The sequence below is a fragment of the Chaetura pelagica genome, unplaced genomic scaffold (genome assembly GCF_000747805.2).
Source record: "Chaetura pelagica isolate M959 unplaced genomic scaffold, ChaPel_1.0 scaffold70, whole genome shotgun sequence".
Classification (NCBI taxonomy): Eukaryota; Metazoa; Chordata; class Aves; order Apodiformes; family Apodidae; genus Chaetura; species Chaetura pelagica.
The window spans coordinates 5,077,647-5,090,439 of record NW_009952265.1 but is presented as its reverse complement, the minus strand read 5'-3'; the positions used below and the strand labels follow the sequence as shown (position 1 = coordinate 5,090,439).

General features: G+C 37.8%; 1 protein-coding gene across 1 annotated transcript in view; it reads left to right on the top strand.

The window, feature by feature from the left end:
* LOC104397696 (chromosome unknown open reading frame, human C15orf41) overlaps nt 1–10,174 on the top strand; it is a 123,481-nt gene extending 113,307 nt beyond the window's left edge. Inside the window, exon 11 of the mRNA XM_010007703.1 lies at nt 9,503–10,174. Coding sequence (XP_010006005.1) covers nt 9,503–9,638 — 136 coding nt within the window. The 3' untranslated portion in view covers nt 9,639–10,174. The remainder of the gene's footprint in view (nt 1–9,502) is intronic.
* The last annotated feature ends 2,619 nt before the right edge of the window (nt 10,175–12,793 follow it).

Sequence of the window (12,793 nt, the reverse complement as noted above, 5' to 3'; positions counted from 1 at the left end):
TCTCATGTTTTCATTCACCCGGGATAAGAGGTAGTTTGCAGCCAATCATTCCTTTGGGAGGACTGCTGTGAGTTTAAAAAAATGTTTGAAATAACCTCAGTAATTCCTCTCAACTCTGATCCACAGCTTCAAATGTGCAGAATCAAACAATAGTGGCCTTGCATTGACAGCCTCTCTGGAGTGAACTAATGGCATAACATTTTCTCAGGGAAACTGAGTAACAAGCAAGGACCTCAGGAAGCACTGTTCTTTGCCTGTGTTTAATCAGAAAGCCTTGCTTCCTTCCACAATGTATGGAATAAATCTGTAATGCAAACTAACACCTTGTCTCTCCTGCTTTTCAAAGTATAGCAACGTTATTGCAGTACCTTTACTAGTAAATACAAGTAGCACAACTTAAGTAGAAATAGTATAGCTTTAGTAAACTAGTGGTGAGATTGCATGTTGTGGGATGGGAAAGTATTGCTGCTTTCAACAGGAACACATAAATGCACTTGTAGAAGTGCAGTAAAACAATGTGCTAACCCTGAATTATAAAAGACAAATACGTAGATGCAGCAGCTAACATAGAATAATAGACATTCCCCCTCAGGAAGGAGTTTAGGAAACTTCTGAAGAGGGTGTAGAAAGCTTTCTTATATTGTGCATTTCAGGTTGAGATTTTTTGGTTGAGTTTCTTTTGCTGAGTTATGCCCATCATAGAATCGTAGAATCATAGAATAGCTAGGGTTGAAAGGGACCCTAAAGATCATTTAATTCCACCCCCCTGCATGGACAGGGACACCGTCCAGTAGACCAAGTTGCTCAAAGCCCCATCCAACCTGACCTTGAAACTTTCAGGGAGAGGGCATCCACAACCTGCCTGGCAACTTGTTCCAGTGTCTCACCACCCTCACACTAAAGAATTTCCTCTTAATGTCTAACCTAGATCTACGCTCTTTCAGCCTGAAACCGTTACCCCTCATCCTATCACTACACACCCTGCTAAAAAGTCCCTTCCCAGCTCTCCTGTAGGCCCCTTCAGGTACTGCAAGGCCACTATTTACATCTCCCTGGAGCCTGTGTTGAGGGCTCCAGAACTGTACACAGTACTCCAGATGGGGTCTCATGAATGTGGAGTAAAGGGGCAGAATCATCTCCCTCGACCTGCTGTCCACACTTATTTTGATGCAGCCCAGGATGTGGTTGGATTTCTGGGCTGCACGTGCACACTGCCAATTCATGTTGAGCTTTTCATTGACCAACACCCCCAGGTCCTTCTCCTCAAGGCAGTTCTCAATCCATTCTCCACCCAACATGTATTTCTGCTTGGGATTGCCCCAGCCCAGGTGCAGGTCCCTGTACTTAGCTTTGTTGAACTTCATGCAGTTTGTATGAGCTCACCACTCATCCTGGCATCCCTTCTGTCCAAGCATGTCAACTGCACCACAGTTTGGTGTTGTCAGCAAACTTGCTGAGAGGATTCACTCAATTCCACTGTCCGTGTCGCTGACAAAGATGTCGAACAGCATCAGTCCGAGTACCAACCCCTGAGGAACACCATTCATCACTGGTTTCCATCTGGACAGCAAGCCATTGATCACTACTCTGAGTGCAACCATCCAGCCTATTCCTTATCCACCAAGTGGTTCATCCATCAATTCTTTATCCTTCCCATTTTGAGACTAGGATGTCATGCAGGACTCTGTTGAATGCTAAGCGCAAATCCAGGTAGATGATGTCAGTTGCTCTTCCCTTGTCCATCAACACTGTGACCCCATCATAAAAGGCCACCTGATTTGTCAGGTGCATTTTGCCCTTGGTGAAGCCATGTTGGTTGCCACCAATAACCTCCCAATTTTTCATGTGCCTTAGCAGAGCCTTCAGGGGGATCTGCTCCATGATCTTGCCAGGCATAGAGATGAGACTGACTGGCCTGTAGTCCCCTGGGTCTTCTTTTCTTCTTTTTGAAAATGGGAGTTGTTTCCCTTCTTCCAGTAAGAGAACTTCAACAGGCTGCCATGACTTTGCAAAAATGATGGGAAGTAGCTCTTCAGCTTCATCTGCCAGCTCCCTTGGGAGGCAGGGGTGGATCTTGTCAGGTCCCATGCAGAGTGTCCAAAGTCACTTTGTCCTGTAATGAGATGGTTAAATGATATAAGATTCTTATATTTCAGGGAAACTTGGACCTATCTCTGAATTACCAAATAAGGCACCTGGAACAATGTCTATTATCTCTTTTAGATAGATATTGGAACTAACTTCTCAGGCACCTAAAATGCATACCCAAGTAATCTCTACTAAAGTCAGAGACAACCTTGGCCATAATTTCCATGGAAGAGTCCAACAGCATAAAGATTAACAATTTATTTTCTAAAATATTGATGTGAGTACCATGTTAATTTTCACTACATCAGCCCAATCCTGTAGTGTGGGCATAAAGGGCACCTGGGGCATCTTATAGTCGCTCTTTTACAGCACAAAACCTTACAGTCTGATGTGCCAGGCATCTGCCTGATTTTGAAGATGCTGGAAATTTACCTTAAGTACCTTGAGAGATACGCATCTGGAATACTATTAATAAACAACAAAATAATACACTTCAGTAGAATTTAGGACATGAACCAGCAAAACTTGAGAAATTCAAAGTTCACTCGAGGCTCTCTTGTCTTGATGACAAGCTGCCTTGAGCCAGTATGTGTTTTCTTTCTCACTGCATCAGTCTTCACTTGGAAAGCCATGATCCTTGTAAATCAGTGTAGCCTTAATGTTATTTAATCATAGCTTTTAAAAGTTAATTTCCATGAGAACTATATTTTTTAAAAACCCTAACTTGTCATTGAGGATTATAAAAATCCTTTATTTGCCTGGAGAACAGTACTCGGATCCGAATGAGTAAGTGAATAATGTGTTTCGACAGTTTGTTTATTAAAAATGTATTATGCAGCTAAAAGTTATATTGTATTTATAATATTTTAATGACAGTGACTTGCACAGTTTTGCTGCATTCTATTAACATGCATTTAAAAATTGTAGTATGCAAAATTCTAAAATATTTTAAACAGTCTCTTATATCAACATAGATATCATGTGATTTGTTTTTATTTCTGCAAATGCCAAAAGCAATCAAATCATATTATAAGCCTGATGAAATGCTGCCTTTTGATTGATGCCGTAACAGTCTCATTGGAGAGATAAAAAGACAACTAGTATTTTAAAAAAAAAAAAAAAAAAAGCTTGTTAAAATGTAATCATATCCAAACAAGTGTGCCTGTATAGACAGAGGCCCGATACTGGTTTCCATCCACCTTTTTTTAACCTAACAACTCCAACTTCCACATCAGCTGCATAGAGCATCAGTATCTGGCATTTGTGGAAATGCTTTCCTTTCTCAGCCCAAAGGAAATTCTCACTTTGAGTCAAACCTTCTTGGAAATGGGGGGGTCTCATATAATATTAATATATTTAATTTTTTTCTTTGTCTTCAGTAGAAACAAGACTTCCCCCAACTACTCTGGTAACATCAAAGCTTCAGGCAGATTAGCTTTAACTTGCTTAATTTTACCTTAAGCAGCATAAGCTGGATGCCTGAATCCTTGAGACATAATATGCTGATAAATTCTGTGTGTGAGGCTTGATGTAGTGCTTGCTAGTGCCAGGGACAAGTTTTGTACTATGTTTAAAAGTACATGACCTGTAAACTTTTTCTTGAGCCACATTTGCAAACAAATATTTTTGTGCAGTTACTACTGCACCAAGACACCATTAGGTAGTTTAAGGGAGTTGAGCTTCAAAATACTGCCTTTTACTTTGCAGGTTAAAGATCAGATTTTTAAAGCAAAAAATATTGTTCAGTTATTTGACTGTATTGGATTTTTCATTTCCTTCCTTCAACCAGATTTCATGAAGTCAAAGAAATAAGGTGCTGCGTAATGTTATGAAGGAATTGTTTATTGAAATCAATGTACATGTGTCACTGGATCATGAAAATGTGGAGGATTCAAAGTAACAATAAAACCCCACAGTTCTCTTTTAATCACATTCAGAGCTTTTAAAATGCACTGTCTTTATGCAATAGTACCTTTATTTGTTTTGAAATATCATATAAATGAACAGTACCAGAAATACCTTGTTATAAACTCTTCTGAAGTGGGCTTGTGGTAGCTCTTTAAATGGAAAATTTCTTGCTAATCCAAGTCAGTTTCTGAGCAGTGGCTATTAAATGTTTTCCAAGATATATAACGCTGTGTCATCAGCAGTAGTAAACTGGTCTAGACGTAAGGAAGTTGGCTGGCTGATGCCAATTGACCTTACTTGAAAATGTGGTCTGCAGTTGTTGCCTGCTCTCTTAGCTCTGTCAATATCTAAATTCTCTCCACAAGTGAGACTTGTGGAAGTACACTAAAATAAAGTTGTGAGTCCTTAAACAGTGAAGTTACTAGATATTCTAGGGGATTTTAATTATTATATCTTCAGGATTTGTTAGTACTACAGGTACAACCAGTTTACTCACAGCTGTGATTCTCAAGAACAGTGTTAAATTGACTTAGAATGTAATAAATTGTTTTTGATTATTTTTTTTTGTAATTCCCTTTACCAAGGACATACAAGTGGTGATGCTCTAATTTGCTTGTTATTTAAAAAGAAAAATAAGGAAACAAAGCCAGCTTTTCAGCTGACATTAAACAGCAAGGGACCAGAACGCAGTCCTTCAATGACACATTCAGATAAGAGCATCATAGTTAAAATCACCAAGCAGGTAGACTGTTGGGCTTTCACATAATGAATCTGCTTGATAAAACATTTGCTTAAATACACACATACTAGAAATAATTATTCATATGCCAGCATTTCAATGTGAGAGTCTCTTGGAATTGAAATTATTTACATTATGTTGAGATGCATACAACCCATCTATAACAAAGAGACTAAGAATAAATAAAGTGAACGTTTATTTTAAAACAATTGCAAGATGTTTTACATTTCTGCTCAGTATCGAGCAGTGTGTTGAAAATGCATTTTTCATAAAACCACATGCAAGGCTTTTTGATGATGAAAAAATCCACTCACAACAGCCACATGTCTGGGCAAATCCTTAGAAGCTAGTATGGACCCCACACAGACATTCCAGAAGAAAAGACATTACTATAAAGTAGTTTCTCTTGAAGTGAAGTAGAATATGTGTGAGCCTACTAGGCCACTTTGATAAATAAATAAAAGTCTTTTTTTCTTTTCTAGCACAAAAGTGGTTCAACTGGAGGGCAAGTTAAGCCCAGATTCTCATTTTACGTAGGTTTTTTTTTTCTTGGTTTTTTTTTTCTTAAGTAAACCCTTGGTTTATACAAAGATGGGATTTTTTTTTTTTCTTTTCTTTTCTTTTCTTTTTTTTTTTTTTTTTTTTTTTAAGAAAAATAACTGTTTGGCTTTGAGTTAGCTTAATTTCATCTTCCTGGTGTTTCAGTGTATCTCTGTGAAACTTCCTTCCAAGACAAAGCCCGGTGTCCTAGGATTATTGATGTACATATCTATACTCTTTTACCTATGGGTTTCTTTCAAAATTGGTGTCATTAAACCAGTACAAAAGATCCTCTGAACACTCTTAAATTAGTACAAAGGTGACTTTATTTAGAGTAGTGTGATCCAACATAAGTTTTCTCTAAGCACTGTTGAGTCTGTAACTATATTTAACTACTCTGAAACTATATGTTACTATCTCCAGCATCTATCTCCAGTCTTCAGCTGATTCTTTGAAAGACACTGTCTGCTACCCTTAGTACTTGAACTAAATTTAGTCTTCTGTATCAAGCCTAAATAAGGCCTGAACATGAGCTTCTCTAAATCCTTCTCTCTTCTTGCCATACTGTGGGGTCACAAGCCTGTCTGCCTTCTCTTTGGCACATCTGGCACTCTGACCCCACACTGAAGTACAGCTGTGTTGGCTTTTGCTGCATTTTATTCACAACTTCTAATGTCAAAACTAGACAATGACTAGACCAGGACGTATATAATGTTAACATATTTATTGGTTGATATTTAAGTAAACTGATGCAACCTGTGTGGACAACTTTCACTTGCTATGTTTATCATTTTCTGAAGAAAGCTTGCCTCTATATTCCTGTTTATTCTGTTTTTACTAAATGGAATTAACCAAACCTTAGTTACTTGGATTTCTTTTCAGATTTGAAAAGAAGCACCATATAAAAGAGAAATCCTAAAAGCAATAGTTTCCCTGTAATAGGTAAAATACAGTTTTGTATCGCTTCTGGCCACGTTCTTTCTCACCTACGCTTCTCAGGGTAATGACTAAAGGAGAGGGCAGGAAAAAGACAAGTTAAGCATATTTTTAGGGATTTATATATTTTTTTCTGAGCAAGAACAAAATCTGTGGAAGTCCATAGTTTGTTACATTGTATGTTTGATTTTCATTTAGGGCTTAAACTTTCTCCACTGTGTCTTTCATATGAAATGGGCTAACCTAGCCTATATTGCATACCCTATCCATATAGTTTTAGAACCATTTGGTATGTTCCAAATTTTTTTCACCTCCTTAGAGCTACTAAACGAGTCCCCTTTCCATAGTAATACTTAGTAAGCATTCTGTCATTTTACTTTATTCTCCTGTGTAAAGCAGGGTTAGTCACTAGCTTGTTTAAATGTTGCAATTGATGCAGAAATAAATTTGTAGTTTTACTTTGTAATTCTCAGAATTGTGTTTTGTTCTTCATGGTGTCATATCTAAACTTTGGAAGGAGTCAAATTCATCCCCTTACACAAAAAGGTTAAGTGTCTTTTCAAATTAAGGCAGCAGTAATTAACCAGTGGCATTGTTTGTGATTTGCCAACTCTGGGCGTTAATGAGAGAGAAATTAGCCCTTAGCAGCAGGAGTTCCTGATAGTCAGTAGCAAATGCTTAATATGCCAACAAGTTAATTTTGGTCTTAAGTACTGCACTCAAGTGTTTCTTTAAAAAAGTATTGCATGTTTTTCATGTGATCATACATATGGGCTGTGTGATACAGAGCTATAATAGGAAGAATGGCACACTGTAATAGGAAAAAGTGCAACCTAGGCAGCACAGGGCAAATAGTTTTGCTGCAGGAACACAGTCAAAAGCAGGATTGATGAATGTTTTCATGCTAAAGATGTACTTGCTCCTGCAATTAACAGTATGCAGATGTTCATGTATATACATTTCATCAGTCTTTGCATTTCTGAACCTATTTTTATAAGCATAAAATATTTCTGAAAAATTGTGTTTGAGCTGTGATGATATGCTAGTAAGACATAAATTAGCCTTCTGAGGTGTCTCAAAACACTAATTTTATTAAAAATCACAATTGCAAAAAATAACAAATTACTTCAGCGCAGTGCCCCATGCGTTTTATGGTGGATAAGGGGATTCAGACTGCCACACAGAGCAAAATGAGCCCTTGAAAACTTGAGCTGAGCAGCTGCTCATTAGCATCAAGATTTCACCTGGTACACAAGCTTGTAATGAGTAAGTACCTGTGTACATTTCATAGCTTCTGCCTTGCGTAAAATAGCCCATTAGAAGTATACAGTCTGCTCTCTGCCTTCTGGGGGTTTTTGCTTTTAAAATAACTTTGGTTAGTACACAAGTACATCCCCACCCAATTATGCCTTTTCTGTGTTTGGTGATGTGGGAACTGATAATGTAGTTTGTGAAGTAGCAGCAGTAGGTCCATCCTGCACCACTGCCCCTCACCATAGACAGTGAGCATCAGTCCTGGGCTTCACCTGACATTGGCTCCTCGCTACTGCTGGGCTGTCTGGCCCCCCTGTGACAACAAGGTCCTGCACAGCTCGGCCCCAGAGGAGCACCAGAAAAGGCAAACAAGGAGAAGACCTCGGAGACAGTAGAGGCTGAAGCTGTTGGCCAGTCAGAGAAAACTTAGGAACTGGGTGTAGGCATCATCGTTCTTCCATATGAGCCCCCGTGCATCTTTCAATGCTAAACCTGTTTGAATACATTAGCTATTATAGCTGGATTTGTCAGAGTTTTAAACTTTCCACTTTTCAATATCATCTTTCACTTGCAAAAAGCACATTTGCCAGTGTTGCCTCAGCTATGAGGCAATTTACTTTGCCACTGAACTGCGGCCACTTCTAGGCTGAAGAGTAGTAGCCATTACCCAAAATGTTACAACGCTATGCAGGAGTTTTGGGCAAAAAAAACACTGTATCTAATTGAAACTGCAGGAGGAAGCCACAGGAGTTTCTTCTTCCTTTGATGCCTGTTCCATTACATGAGCATATCAAATAGTGTTTTCCTTCCATTGTTGGGAAGAAACCACCCTAATGAAGCTTATCGGGCACTACTCAAGGTTTTAAGTTCTTGTGTTGTCTGCTAAGTGGACATTTACATTACCATGCACCCCCCCAATACATTTTTATTATAACTAAACATTAACAAAAATTGGCTACCATATTGGTTGAGTCCCAAGCACAGCTCTGCATATAAACCATTACATGACATTCTATTGAACTTTTTCCTGTACAGACGGTATCTAACAGCTCATCCTGCACTGTTGTTTTTGGCAAGTTTACTACAGCTTATAATAAATCAAGGAAAGAAAAAGCTTTTTGGCCTAATGTTGTACAGACTGCTGTAATGTTAGACTACAGAAAGCAGTTCTGTTTTTAGACATCCTTTTACTAACCCAACATTCATAATTTATTATTTCACTGTAAAATTCCTGCAACACTACACCAAAAGTAGTTCTGCCCTTTAATTAAGTGCTCTCAGTAGGAAAAACGTGAAACTGATGTGCAAAACATATCGCAGTACACAGTGATTGATAGTGATTACTTCTTTATGAACCCAGCCTGAAGGTCTGAACTTCCTGATGGGTAAAATAGTCCATGGGGCTACTTCCTGAGATTGCCTAGTGGGGATCAGAGTTAGCAATATCTGAGGAATTCCTGAGGCATATTTCAGAGACATTACAGCAAAAACTTTCTATTTCTTTCTGCATTGTGCTTTTCAGTAATAACTACTTGCATAGTAGCTCATTGTAGAGATTATATTTTAAGGATTTGTTGTTATCTTCATGGTATTAACCATGCATGAACTGGGACTCGTGTAAACCCCTGTATTTTTCATGCCTGCATGCCCAAGTATGAAAAAGCAGAATGCACAGCAAGAGAGACTTCTGTATGTATCAGAGTTACTAGATGGTAATTAAAAGATGAGGCATAGGTCTTTTTTTACTGATATATGCAGAATATTCAAAGGAAAAAAAACAAATTAAAAAAAAACCCACCTCTGACATGGATTTTTTGAGTCTCTAAATAGCATATGTATTCATGGAATGAGTTATGAATTACATATATCAATTCAACATTGGAAAATTGGAAATTGGAAAATGAAATGGAGGTCAAGTAGTGTCTCTCCAGTTTCGCAGTGAAATTAACGGATTTACTTGTGTTGGAACCACAGAGGTGGGAAACTGAAGTTCACCTAGCACAATCACAGAAGTTCATTTTCCTTTTTGCTTGACAGATTTGGCCCTGGATTAGTCATCTACTGGTATGGATTTATTGAAGAGCTGGACTGCCATCGTGAACGTGGTATCCTGCTAAAAGACTGCTTTCCTACTGACATTGTGACTCTGCGGCACAGCATGGCTCAACACTGATGTTGGGAGGAAGAGGTAAATCCGGAAGCAGTTTTACTTTCCTGCAGTGTAAACTAACGGCAGCATCTGCCCTGAACTTCAGCTGAACTCCTGCTGCCTGCCCTTATGCTACTGCCTTTTTACACAAACATATCAAGAGTTTCTGTTTTGCTTCAGACCTCTGTTGTGATCAGCCAAAAAAGACAGACACAACCCACTCATTATCAGCATTTTTGTCTTTGTCAAACAGCTAGTTTCTAGATACTCATAATCTTTCTTCCTTCCGGGTGGCTTCTTCTAGCATTCTAAACAAAGACAAAAATGCAGAGGCTGAGAGGTGCAACTTTCAGTGCTTTTCCCAGTTACAGAGTCACCTTTAAAAATAAATGGCTTTTTATTATTTCACTTCTAAGTTTATTCAGTGCTAGTGATCTGACTGAAACAACTACACTGAGAAGACTCTTATCCTGGGATTAAAACAATAGTATGCATAGTTTAAAAAGCACAAATGGTAAGACAGGATCATATAATTTCTGGCTGTTACAGTAAATAGCCAGATTCTGAGAGAATAATTGGTGTGTTTCATCTCTACCTGATTGCTAAAATCAACTATGTAATCCCCAAATTAACAAGTAAGAAATAATCTAAATTAGGGGACTGGGGGGTGGTGCATGAAAGTGAAGAGCCAGGATTTATGTTATGCATATGAGCCTGTGAAGTTTTGGATTGTTTTTTGGGGGGGGGTTAATAAATAGCTTAATGACTCAAAAATAACTTGTGTTTTGTCTTTTCCTCCCCACCCCCCAGGGAATCTGTACATAGGAATTTTTCTCTTAACTGACTTTAAGGAAGGAATCTGTCTTGACCCCTGCATGTATGGTAACATGCAATTTTCTGGTGTACTGAAATCTGAAAGAACAATGTGCAGGAGCTCTGTGTGTTACTTCTGAAGATTACCATCCTGCTGTTCAAGAAGGGGAATGGGAAAAAAAAAAAGATAACACAGTGCTTCATACTGGATCAGTTCCACAAAACAAAAAAAACACACAAATGGGCATAAGTTTCCTGTGTACTCATTTATTCTTGTAAGAGCATTTTTTTTTTTTCTCATTATTGGAACCGTGGAGATCAGAGGTACATCGAGATAGGTATTAGCTTTCCTTGAAGTTTTGAGTTCAGTCTTATCTGTTTCCACCCTCATTGCCATGCAGAGGGGCAGTATTGGGCCTCAGGTTTGTGCTCCCAGTTAGAGGTTTCTTAATGAGAGCAGTTTATTGGGCTTGACATTCTTTAATACTCTTTTCTTTGCTAACTGGCATTGAGGAAAGGACAAGGTATTTTAAAAAGTCAGTGAGAATTTTTCGTGTATGCTCACCACGTTCAGATTTTCAGAGAAGTTAAGCAGATGTACAGATGCTGTTGTAGAATTGAAGGTGTGAGAACAGTCTCCCTAAAGCACAAGTTGGTAACAGTCTTCCGTAAGGAAAGGGTCTTTAAAACATCATTACCGTCCATATTCATCATCCTTTTCAGCTGAGGTGATACTTTGTGCGCCTGTATGATTTCAAAAATCACATGCAGACTTTTTGTAGTCTTGCCTAGAGTTAAAAGAGAGGGGAATTAATCCTATTCAGGTTTTTTCAGCTATACTTTTCAGATGCATATATAGTATTTTTATTTTGAATTTTTAGTTCTCATTTTAACACTCTTTGGTAAGCTTCAGACAGGAGTTTATAATTTTTAATAACCTTTACTTTTGGGGAAGAACTATTTTTTAGTCTTCCTAGTTCTCTGTTCCTAGCTGCAGAGATAAGCTGGTATAGGTCCGCTACAGCGAGTTACTGTTGCACCGAGATTATTTTCTTGGGTTTGAATGTCTTATAGTGAAAAGATTTCTAAAATAAATTTTAAAAATCTAACACCTGTAAATTATTAATATTCAGCTATTTAAGGTATTGTGCTTAGCTTACTTTACCTGACCAGCTTTAAGCATCAGCCCATAAAGGTATACAGAAGCACTCTGTGAAGCAGACCTGCTTGATACTACAGAGAAGCTGCATGTAGGGTGTTGCTGCCCCCTGGGACTTTTATGTGTGGTTAGGTTAGTGGAGTGTGTAACATCAAGAAGAGAATAAAAAAAGAATACAAACTAAACATTATCATACTAGAAAATTCAGAAGTAATGGTTGTCTGAGTGAAATGGGTTTTAAGGGCAAACTGAATTTGTTTTAGCTAGCGCATATGCTTTCTGTTGTATGAAATAATTTAAATCAGCTTTTACATGATGCACTAATGCTGCTTTTTTCTTTTTGAATAAATTAAATTTATCTGCACAGATGTTGAAAAGTCTGCTCAACCTCCATCAAAGCTTTGCTTTATTTGTTTTTACATTAAACAAATTTATGTGGGGACACACAGATAAATCAGGTTAGGCTTGTATTTGTTTATTTATTCCTCTATCTAATGCTGTGACACAACAGGTTGGAAAGCAGTACAGCTGTCTTTAATCAAGATTTTTACCTCATCTTTATATATTGCCCCTTTAAGAATCTTTGTGTTAGGAGGATGAAATAAGCCACAAAAGTATACATACTGTATTAATTTCATTACATGTTATCAAACAAGATTTCTAACCACAAAAATGACAGTGTCACTATTTTAAATGCTGAAAACAGAACTGTAAAAAAAAAAAAAAAAAAAAAAAAAGACTACATTGTTATTCCTACTTGTATCTTGCAAGAAACCCTCATTTGTGTATTTTTTCTCTCAGATGTAAACAACAACTTTAATATTAAAGAGGAGAAGCTACTGTTTGTTTGTGGGGTTTGTTTTCTTAAACAATGCTGTAGTCATTAGAACCTTTATATTAAAACCAAATCCAGTTTTATGGAGTATTCTGTAGAGTGTGCTAATGAATTATGCCAATCGAGAAAACAGAAGTGTGTGTAAAACTGAATGATGGCATATATAGACTTGCCAAGTGTCTGCTCTTAAAAGCACTGTAATAAGGCTTGGTCTGATCTTTAGGGAATGATGTAATTATGTTGAACAGGGAAGTAAAACTTCCTTAGATGTGGGGAGCAGCACAATAGTAGGTCACACTCTAGCATAAAAAGAGAGTTTTTTACCATTCCTGTATTCTGGAAACACACTACTAGTATGAGTTTAATAGTCTT